At 33.6% G+C, this 19,831-nt stretch overlaps 1 protein-coding gene across 2 annotated transcripts in view; it reads right to left on the reverse strand.

The window, feature by feature from the left end:
* SATB2 (SATB homeobox 2) overlaps positions 1-19,831 on the reverse strand; it is a 235,898-nt gene that overhangs the window by 193,830 nt on the left and 22,237 nt on the right. For both annotated transcript variants that reach the window (XM_007494572.3, XM_001379413.4), the window contains exon 3: positions 11,871-12,047. In XM_007494572.3, coding sequence (XP_007494634.1) covers positions 11,871-12,047 — 177 coding nt within the window. The remainder of the gene's footprint in view (positions 1-11,870; positions 12,048-19,831) is intronic.

Raw genomic sequence — 19,831 nt, forward strand, 5'->3', positions numbered from 1 at the left:
GTGCTCCAAGGATTAAGGACTCAAAAGAGTATTTTTTTCAAAGTGTATCTTTTGATATGTATATACATGTGTATATTATGTAGCTTTCACACCATATAGATATCTAAAACAGGCTCTCTTCAAATTTTAAGGGCCCTCTTCATCATTTTTCAAGAAACCACTATATTCATAGTAATAAAACAAGACATCTAAAATTGTTATTTATTACTGTAGGCTTGGGACCCTACAGACTCCAGAAGAATCACCATCTGAAGTTGGTAAGACTAGTTTGAGGTTGTGATCAAGAACAGACTGCACTTCAGTTTGGCTCCTATTATACCGAGTGCTGCTGCTTTTATTTGGGGGAGATTATTAGTCCCCTTACATCCAAATCACTTTGAGAGCAGAGGTTTGAAATTTGCTGTACGCTTTCCAGCATCTCATTCTTTGATTTATAAAACTGACAGAAAAAGATACATTAAAAAAAGTATTTCTCTGAAGAGTGTGAAACTGTAAGCTTGAGACATAGGGTTCTAGCTATTTGTGTATCTTCTGCAGCAATCCTTTACAAACTGAGTTAAAAGGTTTGTAAAACAGCAGCACAGATTTGCTGTTCTGTCCTGGGTGATATTTGTTCATATAAAAGAAAGCCAAACAGACACACACACACACACACACACACACACACACACACACACACACACACACACACATCTACATGTTTTCTCTTGGTGACTTGTTCTGAATTTTGCCAATTATGGCTTTTAAAACAAACACATGGCATTTAGGCTCTGGTGAGACATGACAGGGTCACATTGGAGCTCTAAAAGCAATCATCCAAATACAGCACATTTCCAAGTACTGAGGTCTAAATCATCATCAAAGACATGTGAAATCTCACAGGCACCTAGGAAATAAAATCATGGTGCTCAAATGTGACCAAAATGCTCTTTTCATACAAATACCACTTTCCTCCATACCCACCCAACCCTGCCTCATTCAGACAAATCCCAGGAGAGTAGAAAACTAGTGACTTAAATGTTCAGAACCCTACTAAGGGCTATATACTTTCAAGCTGTTCAAATATTTAATTAATAAACTGTCAATTGACTGATCTTACTTGGATAAATGAATAATTCTAAGACTGGTATATTATTCATTTAACACATTAAAAATTGAATATAGCAGGTATGAAAATATGGGCATTAGTACCACACCAATAAAATATGCACAGTCTGAAGTTCTTGAAAAGAAAATGCTACAGATTTTAAACATATTTTAAAAATCTGAAAATAACAAGCATAAATTTAAATGAAGAGCAATGGATGGAGACCTATTTTTGGAATGAAAATGGAAAAATTAGAAATGTGGGCACTTCAGCCAAGTCATATAATATCACAAAATGCTTGGCAGCTAGACACACTGTCCTGGCCATTATGTATTTATTTAGTTGAGAATTAGAATATGAAGGTGTTACATTAAACATCCTGATATGTGTATTTTTATAAACAGTCTTTAAAACATTTTAAAGATACTCAAAATGGTAATAACCTCTGTTATGGACTCATGAGCTTTTCGATAAATGTGCCTTTACCAAATGAGGCCAGATAGAATACAGTGCAAATCACCCTGAAATATAAACAGTGTGGAATCTTCAAAAAGTAACTGTGGTTTTAATCTGTTATCTATGAATTAACTGGAAAAGCAATCCACTCTTCACTGAGTAGGCATTTAATACATTTAATACAATAATACATGCAAAAAAGTTATAAACTTAGAAGTTAATAAGCATAACACAAATAAAAATACAAATGTTAAACCACTTGGATTTCTCCAAATTGCCATATATAACTATAATGATTTCATATATACATATGAAATATATATAATTGATAAGAGATAATCCTTTATGCAGTTATATATGAAATTAAATTATCTCACTTTTCCAGACACATTAAAATATTTCAGGTTAAACAGAATGAACTTAGATTGTTGTGGCTCTTAAATGAATACCATCACTCAGAACTCTGATAATCAGTTCCTTTAAGGCCTATGAACATTTCCTTTTGCTCTCTATGAAAAATGAAAAAAGGAGGATAGAGGAGGAAGGGAAAAAGAGGGAGAGAGGACAGAATAAGGGGGAGAGATAATAGGTTCATCTTCAGAATTGGATGAAGGCAAGAAAGAGGAATTAGTTTTTCTTTTATGTTTAGTTGGAACATAGGATTTCTGGTCTCTGACTACAAAGCCAGTGAGAGCAAAGAAGGGATTCATTAAAGGCTTGTAGACCTATTATTTAAAAACATGGCCACCTGAGCTTTGACAAAGGTCTGCACATATTTTTTAAAAAATACTGAGCAGCTCTTTTAACTCTCTTGCACCTTGTCAGCACAACAGAATTGTTTTTTAAAGGCAGCTTGTTCATTAGGACTTTGTTCCAAGCTCTCAAATTTATAAATATGCACCTTGTTTCCAATGTTGTCCTTTTAAAGGCAGAACTAGTACATTTCCCAAGTGTGGGTGGCTCGAATTCATTTTTAAAGCCTTTTAAACATTTCTAATTGGGAAAATGGTCTTTAAAAATCACTTTAAAGTCCCCTCAATCTTTTAGAGTACGGAAAAAAAAATGTTTTGGTTCCAAATACCATGTTGTTTTTAAACAAACCCAAAAGGGGAAGAAATTGGTAGAAACCACTAAATTTAGATTACTTAGCACACTTCATTGGTTTTTATGTCATTCAATAAATATTTATTGAACAATGATTATGTGCAAAGCACTGTTATAGACTCTTAATGAGCTCCTTGAAGGCAGGGACTGCTTCTTTTTTGTCTTGGAATCCTAAGTGCCCAGCCCAATGACTGACACATAGTAGCCACTTAATACATGTTTAATTGCTGATTAATACAAAGTTAAATGTGATATAGTCCCTTCCATTCGGGAGTTTATTTTACAGGAAGGTAGAAAAGCAAATGTCATAACTGAGGCAAGAGAGTGATGATGGAGGTGCAGTATAGAAGGGAAAGTACAGGTTCAATTGCAAAAAAGAGCTATAAGTTGCTTATTTATAAAATAGTAGCTATTTATCTAACATTTATGTAACATTTAAAGGTTTGCAAAGCACTTTGCACAACTTACTTCATCTGATCCTCACAATTCTGGGAGGTAGGTGCTATTATAAATCCCATTTTACAGATAAGGCAACTGAGACTGTAAAGGGAACTTGCTGAGGATAACACAACCAGTCAGTGCCTAACTCCAAGTCCAGTACTCTATCGATACCACCAAGCTATCTTTATGAGGAATTGAAGGTATCTTCACATTTACATTTTTGTTATATATTAAACTATAAAAATTACTAAATCAAAAAAGAACTTTGAGAAAAATAAATTTAAGAAAAAAACCTTAATGACAATGATCTAATTAAAACCAGAAGTATTTTCAATCTAAATGGTGAAAATTAAAATGAAAACTGTTTTTTCTCTGAAATTATTTCCAACTAAACTTTGCAAAGGCTTTCAAGTCCCTATAGTATTAAAAGACCAAAAAGTCTCACCTTTCATATATATATATATAAATTTTCTCACAGCTTTAGTAATATGTTTTTTTCTTCCTTTTAGTTGTTTTTCCTGTTCTTTCTATGTTGTTCTACTAAGTTTTTCTTCTATATGATATTTTCCTCAAACATTCTTAGAATACAGACTTATCACATGTCTGTAAGCAAAATTAAAAGCTAAGAGAAGCTAAGCTAGCAAGCAGTGGTTTTGCTAATGACTTTTATGATCATAGGATTCAGAAGTAGTATGAGAATAATTCCAAGTTGTAATTTCAAAGATTATTTTTGTATGCTTACCTATCATTGTTCATTTTAATCATTACAATAAATTACCTGGAGAAAGTTGTAACTCTAAAAGCAAATTAATAGATATTTTTAAATAAGAATTTTTACAAATTTGATGAGACCCTACATATGAACACTTTTAATAGAGAAAAGGAAGATTTACAAAAATAGTATTCAAAATACAAGTTATAGTCATGTAGTAGTTTCCTTCCAAAGGACTCAAATATTTTTCAGAATATGAATCTAGCCTATAGGTGATAGAAAATATACTGCTCACATTTGGAAATGTATTCATTTTTCCAAGGCACTAAATACTACCTTTGTAGCCTGAAAGAATTCATGAGTCTCTAAAAAAAGAACATTTTTAACAGTAGGATCAGTCTAGAGTTAAGAATAGTTAGTCCAATTTTATAGTTGGAGAAAATGACTGGGGAAAGAGGCAAAAATGGCTTCCCCCTAGGTCAAACAAAACCTTTGTTGGCTGGCAATGGAACCCACACTTCCTGCATGGTAGTCTAGGTCTTAAGATCATAAAAGAAAGGTCAAGCATTTTTCAGTAATAAAAGAAATGTTTAATGCAAAATCATTACCCAACAAAAGGAGAGGCATGAAATATACTGATAGCTAATAGGATATTCAATACTTTGGGGCTAAGAGAGTCACAGCTTCTCCTAAACTCATGGAGCCCCTAGGTTGTGTCTTGAAAAAATAAAAAAAGAAAAAGGAAGGGATGTACCCCCAAAAGGATGGCTTGTACCCCGATGAGGGAAGTCTGGGCTTTCAGTATGAGAGAGGGGAAAAAGGGAAAAAAAAACTATTTTCCATCCATCATTCAAATTTCCAAAATGCACTAAAATATCGTTCTAATGGCTACCACTGGGGGGGAAAAATTATCCTTGAGTTTAATATTACAGCTAATCTTACTGTGAGGTTTGAGAATAAAGAGCTTTTAAAACCTAAACAAGTTCATTTATACAGACTCTTTACTTCCAAATACCAGCTTTAAGTAATAAAAGTTTTATTATGTAATCTGGGCATTGGATTACCCAGGAAATTATGTCTCTTTTTGTACATCATCATGGAAATTAAATACACATAATAATTTTTAAAATTTATCTCTCATCCACTCCCTGTGCCTAACTGCTGGATACCATACAAATCACACATAATTCCTGCCCTCTAGAAGCTTAAGAGTGACTGAATTTCTCTCTCTCTCTTCTCTCTCTCTCTCTCTCTCTCTCTCTCTCTCTCTCTCTCTCTCTCTCTCTCTCTCTCACACACACACACACACACACACACACACACACAGAGTAACCTAGGCAAAAAAATTTAAATGCACTTTACTGAGAGAATATAGTTAAGATATAAACTAAGAATAAATAATCATTATTTCATGAGAGTTGCTATTCAGAACAAGAATAAAAATAATAATTTTCACTTGTTCAGAAAAGATTTCATAAAGGAGAAGGGATTTCATGAAAATTTTTATGAAAAAAATAAAAAGCATTAAGAGCTTAAATTGATGATATAAATAAATAATGAAGTAAATAGGCTAATGTAGCAAAGCAAATAACTGAGAGACGATAGTGGTCAAATAGTTTCTGTACAATGATGCCTTGAAATTCTGGTCATACAAAGGTGGAAAAAGTATCAATTTCACTAGGAGATGGAAATGGTAATGGAGGAAGTGGAGGAAGGGAGAAAAGGAAAGATAGATGGAGTGGAGAGGAATGGCATCAAAGGAGTACAATTTTACCATTATCTTTAAGTGATGAACAGATACTGTAGTGTCTCATAGAAAATAGTGACATGATCAAAGTTCTTCAAGGGACTTGAAACACAAATATGCATCTGAACACTAACTTTCTCAAGGCATTTAATATTTGGTTCACTATCTCCCACTCTGCCTCTTCTCCTGTCCTTATGCTAAGGAATTAAATAATTATACATTGATACTTTTAACTCTCTAACCTTCCAATCTCACAGCTGTCTTAAATCCCATGACCTCATACTCCTTTACACTACTTCAGCCACCCATAGGAAAGTAAATATCATCATTACCCACAAAATTCCACTTTCCTAATTAGAAAATTACATTTCTCTATCTAACAATAACTTCCTATCATTCCATCTCTCCCCATGTCTCATAAAACTATATTTTGTCTTCATTGTAACTTTCAATCCTTTGGTATTCAGTATATTCTCTGATTATTGACCCTGCTCCAACTTCACTTTCTTCTCCTTGCATTGCTGATCCTAATGTTAGTCATTCAACTCTACATTATCCTTCATTTCCCAATTCTTCACTCTCTAGTTCTAGTACCACTTATCTCTTAACAAACATCAGTCCTAGATTATTTTCACCATCTGCTTCCTCCACTACTACTCATGTAGTACTGACTAGAGCTGGAGGAAATCACACAATTGGGGTGACCAGCTATGTTATAAATTTATGCTATCCAACTTCAACTGTGCCCTTACTTACTCCAACAGTTTTTTTTTAAATTCCTTCCTAACTGATTCCCAATTTCACTTCTTACAGAAACTGTTTTAAACCTTTTCTTCTCTTACCCAGGATCCCATACTTTCCTTTTCCCCATATCTCAGCTGAAGACCTTGACTCTTAATTTACTAAGAAAATTGAGGTCATTTGAGAGGAGATCCCTCTTTTCCCATTCTTTTCAATTCAAAACCCCTTGACATAATTTCCCACTCTTTCTTTTTTTTCAACTATTCTCTAATAATGAATGAGGCTACTTTTCTACTTGACAAGGCCAAACCCTCTCTAAATGCACTTGGTCCCTTAATTATACCTTTCCTGTATCTCTATCTCTCACCTTTTACCTTTCCTTGACTACTGGTTCCTTCCCTACTGCCTTCAAACATACCTATCTCCTCCAACCTTAATAAATGTACACCACACCCTACCATCCCCTCAAGCTATTGTCCTATGTCTCTCCTCACTTTCAGTCAAACTTCTTGAAATAACTATCCAAACTTGCTACCTTCACTTCCTTTCCTCTCTCACTCACTCACTCTTTAATTCTTTGCTTCTGAACTCACTAAACTGAAATTGCACTCCATCTCCCTCCTCATTAGATTCTATGATTTAACTTTCTTCTCTATGCAGATGATTCCTTGAACTATATGCTCTCCCCAGAACATTAGCCTCACAGCATCGATTGTTTATTGGACATTTTGAACAGAAAACTTCTCAAACTCAACATGTCCAAAACTCATCTTTCCCCTTCTTCTAGACTTCATTATTTCTTTGAAAGCACCTACCATAATTCTAATGTTCCAGATTTATAACCCCAGCATTATTCTGGACTCCTCACTTTTCTTCACTTTATATATGCCATAAATTGCCAAATCTTGCTGTTCTTACCTCTACATCTCTCTTATATGACCTTTTTTCTATTTACTCCCACAGCTTTCTGCCTTAGTTCAGGCACTCATTACCTCTTACCTGGATTATTCCATCTCTCGGCCTGGCTCTCAATCCACTGAGCCACCTAGCTGCCCCCTACCCTCATCAATTTAAGTAATTAACTTTAGCAGTTCTAGAAGCAACCAAGCAAGTGGACACAAAAACATTCAAAAGGACATTAGAAATTAATCTCCATTAATAGTGATGAAGGGGAAGAGTTAATAGTCAGTCATAAGAAAAATAGAGATGACATCTCTGTTGATCAACTATTACAAACTTTTTATAATTATTCCTTTTTTCCAACTGAATTTCTTCAAATTTCTATGTCCTAAGTCATTACTCATACTAAATATTAAATTACTTGGTTTAAAAAAATTACTTGGTTAAGAAGTAATATTGTTCTATCATGTGCTGCAGTTGAAAATTTCAGGCTTCGGATATCATTTCTTTGAGAAATGCTTATGTACACTAACAAAAAATAAGTATCCACAAAAAAATTAGTAATATGCACCAAATGGATAGATTTAGTCATTTTAGATGAAGAAATATTTTAAATAATATTTCAATAAAATACTTATTGTACACCTATGTTATGCTATGTTATATCATCTAATTAACTAAGCATTTACAGCTTTCCAAGTAGAAACAAGTCTCCAAAGAGTCATGATCACCCACTAAAAGCAAAAGAAATGACTAAATTAAACCCACTTCCAAAAGAAGTCAGCTTTGAATACCAGAAACACTATTAGATGATGTGGTAAAAGCAGAGTCTGTGAAACCTCCCTAAATCTCTGTTATCTATATTCATTCCAGACTCTGAGGATATCTAAATTAGGAGTCAACAAATTCCGGTTGGTTTATCGTCACTAAGGAGGCCTATTTAATGTCTATAAATGGCTCTGAAAAGCCTAAAATAGAAACAAAAGAAAAAAGAAGGTAGAAAAGAAAAGAAAATGAGAACAAACAAGGCTGTAAGAAGAAAGAAAAGAAAGTGCCTATTTATTGGGGGAAGGGGGATGTGGCAGCCATTGCTTCAGGTACCACTGAGGGGCAGCACTGCCATAGGTTGCCTATCCCTCTTCAACTCATTAGAACTTCCTATAAATTTATTGATTCAGGCGTCAGTGAATAACAATGATATTATATGCTTCCTCAAATGGCATCCCTCCCAAGATAAGCAAAGAGTCTATTATACTACTCTTGGCAAAAAACATAAACAGCTGGTCAGATGACTTTTGCTAATCACATACTATGGAATTACAGGAATTAACATCATGGCAATAGGGTGAGTTTAAAAGTTAGTGAGCAAAAATAATTCAGAAGCCAACTTCTAAGACAGCAATATCTATAGTCTTTACATAATAATTAATATTTCATATTTAATTTGCCTTCCTGGTGAGATTACTGCTAAAATAGGTGAAGTAACTATGATTTTTTTAGGGGTAGTATTTAGTTAATAGAATCTTTTAACAAAAAAATTGTTAAATCCTTCAAAAGAAGACTCTCCCATTAAATGAGTTATTTCTATGAATGGAAAGTATGTTTAAAATGCTTAAAACACTAGGTCTAATTATTAGTCACAGAAATGTAGTTATAAAGTATGTCCCTAACTAAAGAATCCAATTCTTCATCATTTTTCTTTAAAAGATTCTTTTAAGCACATTATCAGATTCTATTCTTCAAAATCTCTACTACCCATTCTTTTGACAAAATTTCCTATTTAGAACAGACTCAGAAAAGTAGTGACATGAGTTTGTTTTTGTTCTAACAATCAACTATTGTTTCAAAAGGCAATTTTAAAATATTTTCTAATTCAAAAACTTGGGGCAATTCTCATATTCTTTAGGTATATAAACTAAAAGGCCATCAGAAATCCAATAATAGTAATAATGGCTAACATTTATATATATAACATTTATATAATGCTTATGTGTTAGGAACTGTGCCAAAGGCTTTACAATTATGTCATTTGATCTTCACAACAATCCAGGAAATAAAGTGCTATTACTATCCCCATTTTACAAATGAGGCAACAGAGATTAAGGTTTTTCCCCAAGGTAGGTAGAGTCTAATATTGGATTTGAACTCAGATCTTCCTGACATTAGGTCCAATGTTCTATCTAATGTACCACCTCGCTACCCCATCCTTTTGCGGACATTTGCTTATACATTTTTTAAAAGCCTGATAGAAAAGATTATAACTGAAGCTTTAAATCTGCTTGGTAGTATGCCAGCTCTTACAATCACATTTGTGTTGTTTCTTCTCATACACAACACACACAAAAAAAAAGAATATCTAGTTATAGTCAGCATTATATATGTGCAATAGTTTTTTAAAAGTCCTTAAAATACTACTGCTGTTTGTTGCATTATAACTGTATAGCAAATAGCATATTTTAATTATCTGGATGAAATTAAGATTTGTTATTATGACTTAATAATTTAATATTGAAGTAATCCATTATAGTTTTATTTGCTTAAAGAAGATTAAGATCTGTAGCCTATTTTAAAACAAAAAAACAGTGTTACATTGCATTCAATTATATATTTCCAGAGCAAAAGTTATCTAGTGTATTGAAATGCAGGACCTAGTAAGAAAGGTCAAATAATGGAAAAAACCTTTTTCTCCCTATAGAATAAAGCATATCCATCTGTGGTATTATTACATAGGGTACTGATTCAGAAAGGGACAAAAAGATAGAACATGATAGATAGAATAGATAATATTTGATTTTTTCATTTGCTGACTTCTTGACTTAGTTTTTTAAAATGGAATAGCTCCTCTTTAGAGAAGCCAATGTTTGCTTTTTATCTGCTATTGTTTTCTTATTCACACTGTAGAAAATATTACTAAAATGCCTCTCCGTTTCTCAAATGAGTAGGGCTTCTAGTCTATGGAACTGAGCTTAGTAGAGTGCAACCTTGCTCTAAGTTGCCAGTGAAGCCCTTTTCTTCAAGGGGTGCCAAAAATCAAATCTTGGCCACTTAATGCTCTGTGTTCCACATGTTAGCTCACAACATGTTGAGCAGCCGTGCTAACTGAGATGGATAGTGCTGTCAAATAGGAAGCTGGCACAACAGGATGGAAACAGTGGGATACGATGACCTTTACATTGAGAGAAAAATGTCCCTGAAATGGCATGAAGAGTTTAAGAAAAAAAGAAGGGGGAAAACCCTTCTTTTATTGCATTTAAGTGCAAAGCATGAAATAAAAGCAGTGTCGCCCTGTATGCAATTTGCTTGGGATCAAATACTGAATCCCTCTCACAAGAAGGAAAGTAGTCAGAGGAAGGAAATGAATCATCCTTTATCATGCTGCTTTTAAAGTAGTTTGCTCTAGGATTAAGCTAGTATTACTGGACCCAAGCTTGCAGACCACTCGAATTCAGACTCCACTGGTGCTCTCATCCAAGATGTAGAACACATCATGTTTTTAGCTAGGGTTCTTTAATCTTTGGTTTAGGACAAGAGAAAGAGGACATATCAGAATGACCAAGTAGCTGATAAAATAATTAAAACATGTTCTAGAAGTCTGTGGTTTATTTACAGAAATAAAAAGTCAGTAACACAGGAGTTTCAGTCTCTGTTCCTCAGTTCCACACAGCTTTATATGTATCTTAGCTTCTTACTGTTCCCCTATCAGTAAATGGAAATAATATTACTGACCCAGTTCAGAAGAATGGTGTGAGGAGGAATACATAAAAAATGACAATAAATATCTCTAACATCCAAAAAGCTATCCAAATGTTCATTAAAAGTAAAAACTCTGACCTCCTCTTCTATGATAAAACAGTCCTCATAAAACTGTATCATTCAAACATTTCTATTGTCACACAAAGATAATCATTTCAGGGAGACAACTTTTTTAGTCTTCTCCTAAAGGTTTCATTTGTTTTCTATTCTGTGGTATTGCAGAACAATGACCCAGGCTCGAAAATGTAACAATAATGGAATGACAGAATGGCTTCTATAGGACTGTGTACATAGAGTAGTGGTACATGCTGAAACATGGCCCTTTTTATTAAACAGATAAAATGAAATCACTGTAAAAGTAGTATGACTTTTTACAAAACGACCACATGATAATAATAATTGGTACTTATGTATCATGTTAAGGTTTTCAAAGCACTTTTCATCCAGAGAACTGTTATCTTCTTTAAAGACAATAAAGAGCAAGGTTATGTGTTGCTTTTACTATTGCTGTTATGGCTATTATTAAAAACCTGTCAATAAAACTTGGAGATCACAAAGTTGAAGCAAAGAAAATGGGTAACTTGCTCACATCATATGCCAGTGGCTCCCTGCCCTGCTGGGTGGTCTGACCTTGTATCAAGTTGGATGACTATGAGGCACCAGATCTGAGGGCTTAACTAAGAGAAAAGGGAGAGGAGGAACTTCAGGAAGATCTATCAACACCTCTAGAAGGTTATCATCTAATGCTTTGCAGAACTCGCAAAAAAAAAAAAGGCATAAGGTTTTCCTGTGATCAGATGGAAGAAAGGTTACATTATTTCTCCAGAGTAAAACAGCCAACCCCTCATCCCCTTCTTCATAGAAGATGTTTTTGGGAAAACTTAGTTCCTCAAATCAACACATGAAGAGAGAGAAGAATACGTGAATACCTTGAGCCTGAGCCGCAGAACTGTGGGAATACCCCAGGGCCAAGAGTGCTGTCTCCACCAGCTGACTGAAGAGCACGTCTTTTCGAACCAGTACAAATTCTGCATGTTCTTCTCTGTTGTCATATTCAAGAGAGCTGTCCAACTGCTCCACCACGCAAAAAACAGGAATCATCAAACCTGGATGGATTTTTAAAAATTCAAAAGCAAAACAAAAACATTACAAAGTGAATATCAGCAACAATGATGAGGGGGAAAGAGACAGTTATAAAAGTCACTCATCTGTGTTTGAAAATGATATAGATTAAACATGCCTCCTGGATGCATCAGCCTAATGGAAATCTGTGAATCTGCAGGGGGGGGGGGGGGGGGCGGAGACAGAGAGACAGAGAGACAGAGAGAGTGTGTGTGTGTGTGTGTGTCCCATCATTACTAGCAGTCTAAAGCAGATTCACTCAAGGGTTGTGGTAGAAGCCCAATCGTTTCATTTAAAACTACACTGGACAAATCAATGGTGTACTTACTATAAGACTACATGTTATTATTAACAGATTGTCTATAATTTGAAATTATTTATTGTTCAATCTTAGTATTTTTGGATCAGGTTTGTTTTTCTTCCTAGAAGAACATTTAAAAAAAGACATAATTCTAAACATAGAAATAGGTTTTGAACAATAATGCACATATAACCCAATGGAGAAGCTTGTCAGATTTGGGAGGGAGAAAAGAGGGGGGGAGGGGGGAGACAAGGACCATGAATCATGAAACCATGGGAAAATATTCTAAATTTAAAAAAATAGATGTAATTTTAAAGTATTGACCATAGCCATTTTATTATTTCAGAAATAGCACTGTTATGCTGAAAGTCTAGAGAATCAAAAAAGGTATCAAAAATACAATTCTAATGAACATTTGTCAAGTAACTTATACAGAAAAAACACTATTCTAGGCCTTATATAAGATATAAATTATGTTTCGTCTAAACTTTTCATCTCCAGGGAATTTATAATCTAGTAAGAAGTTGAGGAAAACAGGGGACCTTTTAGATGTTATTCTTATCAAGCCTCATGGTAGAAGAAAAAGGGTCCTGGATTCCATTTGAGGATGTGAGTTCAAATCCTAACACTGCTATTTATTGTCTTTATTACTTTGGCAAGATAACAGGTCTGGGCTCAGTTTCCTTTGCTAAACTAGATGACCTCTAACATTCCTTCCATCTTTAAATCCAGGAATCTGTTTGATAATTAATTGACATAAGAGAAGTTCCTTCAAGCCTCTGACCCTGGATGTTTTTATATTAAATTGAACTTATGTTAAAATTAGCATATACTTACAAAATATTTTGAGAAATGCACTGTCAACACCAGGTGCAGCTGAAAAGGGAATCTCTTTTTTTGGCTTTTTGAGGCTAATTGGAAATCTGTTGTCATTTAAATGTTTCTCTGCTTTGTATTAAAGTGTGAAATGTTAAGCAATGTGTAATTCACTGGAGGTTTTTTTTTTTAACTGCTTTTTATTGTAAACAAGTCAGAAGAGCTTTTAATCTAAATTCAGCAAAGACATCAGAAGATCAAGGCTATATCCACAGAGAGGTAATGAACACTAATATTTTTTACAGGATGTATTATTATTGATACAAGAAACTTGACTGGGGTTTTGGTTTCATTTATTTGCTGGTAATAACAAAATAATACAATAGTGTTGAGAGGGGAAGAAAGAAGAAAGGAGAGGCAGAAAGACTATGAATGCACATTTATGTATTCATTTATTTGTATGTGTCATTTGGGAACTCAGAAGGCAGGACAGATGGGAAAGACTACCTCCTGAAAATGAATTGTTTTGTAAGGTACCTATAAGTGTAAGTCATATGTAAATGCATATAAAAATCAGGATGATTTTGAAGGTTCTTTCCTCTAACATCCCTAATAAAGAGTTTGCTGACTCATTCTGTTCTTCTAAAATCCACATGATAGAGAAGATATGCTGGAAATTATAGTGAAACAGATTTATATTTTTATTCTAAAGATAATAAAATGGTTCAACTAGTTTCCATGTGTGCTAATTATTATTATTAAAGCTAATAAGCATTGGGTACAATTATTAAATATAATAATTATTAATGATAATAATACTCATTAAGAATTGTTATCACTAAAATATCATGATCATTATCATTAAGACTACACATCTAACAAGTCACACTATACCTATGACTTACTGCCGAAGATTAACTTTTAAGAATAGCAAATAGAGCATGAGTATGTACAGCATCTGTGTATACATACAGAGCTGACTTTGGGTGAAGCTAGAAAGAAAGAAGATTGATTTTTTTAAAAAAGAAACAAGAACTCTTGATCTGGATAAATGATTGAGTATTAAATGCACTGTTGTTTTAACTGAGTGATTATTAGAACATATGAGATAATGTAATTATGCCACAAATATTCAAATCCACAAACTTCCAAGAACTAACCAAAGGATTATAAAAATTTCCTAAGCAAAAATTAAGAAACTTTTCTGAACTAATCACAATGGAGCTTGACTATCATGTACATCTTATCTAAACTTAACTCATATATCTATTTCATGGAATCCCATGAACAAAACCTGAATTACTTGGGAAGCTAACTTGATGGTAAATTACTCTCTATGTAAGTTCAGCTGGTCATTAGATAGCATAAACAGTCTGCCACATGACTCGAACCATTCAATAAATCCATAGTTCTTACTATCACAAAAAAAAACTTTTTTAACGCCAAGATTCTTCTACATAATGGCAAATCACTGAATACCACAATCTCAAAAAAATCAAAAAAGACATAATTATGGGTTTCAATACTTTAGCAATAGCATTTTTGGAAAAAGAAATCATATAAATGACAATAAGAACTTATACAACAAGAAGAGGACATAGGTGGGTTTGATATCTTTATATCAAGACAAAGAAAAACCAAAACAACTTGAGTGATACAATAGTACACCAGATGAATATTTTAAAAATCAGATAATGCCTTCAAGTTGTTGAGTGGATATGTCCTACTTGTAGCATTTCTAATTTAGCTAGATAAGACAGGAAGGGAGAAATTAATCTGACAATGAAAGAAACAGGTTAGCTCTTAGATTAAAAAGTGTATATATACGATCCTTTTTAGGTGCTTAACACAGTACCAAGCACAGTAGACAACTAATTTTTGTTGAATTGAAGAAAGTCTATTGATTCTTAATGACTCAAGTACATACAGTGGTGCAATAGAGTTTATAGTATCATAAGTTACTTCATTGTCAACACCTCTGTTTACATAGATTTCAAAATAGTAAGTATATTTCTTATTCTTGGTGTCAATAACTAAGAGACAAATATCCAGAAGTCACAGAAAAATAATTTAAAATAATTCATTTTCTCTTCATTTTATATTAGATTCATTGGCTAGGCCTCAATGCTGTGGATAACTAAAATATTGAAGCCCTGTTCTTTCTTTTTCCTAAGTATTAAAAATTAAATAAAAATGCACATGAAAGTAACAACCAAGACATAAATATGTACTATCTATATAGGATATTATTTTCAAAGACTTCTCTGTGATGATGATTTCAAGTCAACAGATTTTGAGCTGGAAGGGATCTTTAAAGGTCATCTCATTCAACTTTCCACATTTTATAGATAAAGAAACTGAGTACCAGGCAGTTAAGCTATTTGTCCAAAGACCCATGTCAGTAAATAATACTGCTAGGATCTGAAACCAAGTCCTATAGAACCGAATCCAGCATGCTTTTCATTTTCTATGAAGCCTCTATCTGAGGTGATGATGGTGTCATGAGCTTTTGGTGAGGCTTGTTTCTGCCTGAGGTAGCCAGAAAATTGGGAATGAGTTAGAGCATGGTGATGACACTTGCAATTTATCTCATAAATTTAGAAATAATTTCAGAACAAATGTATTTAAAATAACTGAATCCCTTGTATGAAAGTGTCACATAAAAAAGATTTTTTTAATTTCTAAGATAAAAGCTTAACTGGCATATGATATAAAAATAAAAGATTTTTATAGTAAAATACAAAGGTAGAAGGAATGCAATTATTGTACAACCACAAGGAAAGTGAAAAACAGGGAAATATGAGATTTGGAGGGAAAGGAAGTAGAGAGGTAGACTCAAAAATCCTTTTCAAGAAACCTCCTTGGAACAAACTAGAAAGAGAGAAAAATAGAGGGAGGTAGGAGAGAGGGGGAAGGGAGAGAGGGAGAAGGAGAGGAAGAGGGGGAGAGAGAGGGAGAGAGAAATTGAGATTTTCATCCACCCATTCTGAAGAAAAATATTTCAAAATGGGAAAATATTTCAAAAATTAATTTAAAAATGAGTTGGAATTAAAAAATTAAATTAGAATAAGCAAACATAGAAACAAAATGAAAATATAGTAACAGCAAAAGTTAAAGGGAAATATTCTAGCAGATAAAAGAAAGCCATTCTTTCTAATATAGCAACTCTACAACATAGAGCTTTCTGCATTATTTTTATTATAGATCAAGCCTATATCTAGATGATCAACTAGGGAACTTTGAACCCTTTGATTATAAGTCTTGCTAAGCTCCTAATAATTGAAGGAAGTAAGCTGGCAGTTTAACTTAGAGGATAGGTCCACTGTACCAAATATTTGCTTTAAAAAGATGTTAATCTGGCATCTAGAAAAAAATGATAAATTTCACTGTCATAGAAGTATAAAAAACATGGAGTCTCCTTTCAAATTAATATTTATTTTACTAATAATCATGTTTGTTCCATTATTTTTAAAGATCAATTTATCATTTGTATTATCACATTATTAAAGTCAGCTTTCCCAAAGTATGTTTTTCTTTCTTCTCAGAACATTTACCAGAATTTTTGTGTCATCCCTAAAACAACCTTAGGAAGCAGATCATTATTATACCCATTTTAGAGATGAAGAACATGAGATTTAGTCAGACATTTCCCAGGGCTAATCTAAGACACAATGAGGTATGACAACTGATGTTAAACCCTATCATGGACAGATCATTTTGGTCCATCTATTGGAACACACTCTATAATTCTCAGAACCATAGACATACCAAAAATTATATTTTAAATCATATCATAATCTTATTAATGAGGCCAAGAATAAGACATAATATATGATGTCCATACTCATTAATGTTGCAAGAAAAAATGCTTAATTCATATAATTTGCTCTATGGCAAAAAGGGTAGTAGCATTGATAAAACCATGCTTTATATTCAGAGTTGACTACCTTGGCAGATATATTCCTAAGTATTTTATATTGTCTAGGGTGATTTTAAATGGAATTTCTCTTTCTAATTCTTGCTGCTGAGGTGTGTTGGAAATATATAGAAATGCTGATGACTTATGTGAGTTTATTTTGTATCCTGCAACTTTGCTAAAGTTATTGATAATTTCAACTAGCTTTTTAGTGGATTCTCTAGGATTCTTTAAGTAAACCATCATATTATCTGCAAAGAGTGATAGTTTGGTCTCCTCATTGCCTATTTTAATACCTTCAATTTTTTTTCTTCTCTAATTGCTACTGCTAGTGTTTCTAGTACAATGTTAAATAATAGAGGTGATAATGGGCAACCTTGTTTCACTCCTGATCTTATTGGGAAGGCTTCTAGTTTATCCCCATAGCAGATGATACTTGCTGATGGTTTTAGATATATACTGTTTATTATTTTTAGGAAAGGCCCTTCTATTCCTATGCTTTCTAATGTTTTCAATAGTAATGAGTGTTGTATTTTGTCAAAGGCTTTTTCTGCATCTAATGATATAATCATGTGATTTTTGTTAGTTTGTTTGTTGATATGGTCAATTATGTGGATGGTTTTCCTAATATTGAACCATCCTTGCATTCCTGGTATAAATCCCACCTGATCATAAAGAATAACCCTCGTGGGGTTGATAAAACCATGCTTTATATTAAAAGTTGACTACCATCTTGCAAAATATCAGCAATTTCAACAGAATACTCCAAAAAAGAATTTCTAAAAATATGCATATGACTACACTCACATATATTCATTCTAGTTATTTCTCCCCCTCTGTCCTTTACCATTAGGGGATAAGAAATATCATCTATAAACCTAACACTATTGAGTAAATTCCAAAACTAAGACAGAAAAAAAGTCAATCAAAATCATCTTATTGAAAGCATGTTAAATCTGGAATCAGAAGACCTGGATTAAAACTCTAATTCTGCTAGTTACTACCTGTGTAACCTTGGGCAAGCCAGATAACCATGTTCTGAGCCTCAGTTTATTCATCTGTAAAATTAACAGATTAGATTAGGTGTCCTCTGAACACATTATAGGTCTAAATCTATGATAATCTTTAACCCAAAATGAAGGCAGTCTGTTCTTTCTAATCATAATTAGATTAATCTAACTTGTCCAGTGTTTCTCCTCTTCACTCCCCACTAAAAGAAATTTCTTAAGCCATGCTCCTGTAGTTTGCACAGTAGTGAATAGCAAAGTGATCTTGGAGAAAGCCACTTTAAAATGTATACATAATAAAGATTTTATAATCAAGATTAACCTTAAAAATATAAGGCTGAGGTTAGGAAAATGAAAGCAGCAGTGACTTGGGGGAGTGGGGAAGGGAATGGTAATGTTCCAGCACAGTCATTGAAATGATTAATTTGCCATTTTGAGTATTAAAGTACTAAAGTCACCACTTCTAAAGTATCGTTAAGGGGGCACCTGGGTAGCTCAGTGGATTGAGAGCCAGGCCTAGAGATGGGAGGTCCTGGGTTCAAATTTGGCCTCAGACACTTAGCAGCTGTGTGACCCTGGGCAAGTCACTTAACCCCCATCGCTTAGCCCTTACCACTCTTCTGCCTTGGAACCAGTACACAGTATTGATTCCAAGATGGAAGGTAAGGGTTTAAAAAAAGATAAAATATCTTTCAAAAAATTATGAAGCATCATCCATTGGGCTATCTATTCTTCAGAATAATGTTATGAAGCAGGAATTATCCCCTAGTCACCCCCACTTCCAGTTACTTCCCACATTAACACTCTAGCATGGAGTAGAGTGAATGGGTTGCCTTATTTAAAATGTCAGAAAGATATCCAAAATTTAAAAACATAACATTTGGCATTTTTAGGGGGAAATCACAAAATAAGTACAATTTCATTCAACTTGTATATAACTGGTGTTGGCTAAAAGTATACTTATTAATGACAAGAAAAAAATAGTACTATTTCAGAGTTCATTGAAGGATGAATAAGATAGAATAGGCAAGATAAAGTCTGGCACAAATATAGTCTAAAGCTACCTTTGTTTCTTTCATCCACTAATAACTTTGCAAAATCTTCTGAGTCGCCCTTTATTCTTAGAACTACCTCCTAAATGAGTCCAGCCTTTCAAAATGATAGGAGTATGGGGACGAGCTCCCAGGCTCTCTTGCCCATGTCATATCTGGGCCTTTCACCTTGTATATTCCTAGTGCTGGCTGCAGATTATAAAGGCTTTGGGGCAGGAGCTTCCATATATACCCTTTGAATATAGAATTCAACCTGGGATAAAATGCTGTGGACATCAAAGCAGCAAAATATATAAAACATGGAAAATTACTGCCATAAATTCTAAACTTAATTCTACCTTAAGGAACCAACTAGCAAATAATATATAGGTCCTTCCAGACTACTCACTCCTGTGCTCTAGAAAGATTCTATTGTAGATTAACTCGGGAAAAAAAGTCAGAAAACTATCTACTACATTTCTTCTATACATACATAGTCAAAGACAGAAATAGAAATATCTTGCCAACATTCACTGTCAAACCCATTCTCTAAAACTATACATTGAATATAATCTCTATGTTGAAGAACAATTCTACTGAAAAACAGAATTTAAAAGAACTCTATGAATTAATAGCATTCTGTACAACACCCATTCCCCAACCCCTGGACCTCCCAACTTTATAAATAGATCAAGTT

This window comes from Monodelphis domestica, chromosome 4 (assembly GCF_027887165.1).
Source record: "Monodelphis domestica isolate mMonDom1 chromosome 4, mMonDom1.pri, whole genome shotgun sequence".
Lineage (NCBI taxonomy): Eukaryota > Metazoa > Chordata > Mammalia > Didelphimorphia > Didelphidae > Monodelphis > Monodelphis domestica.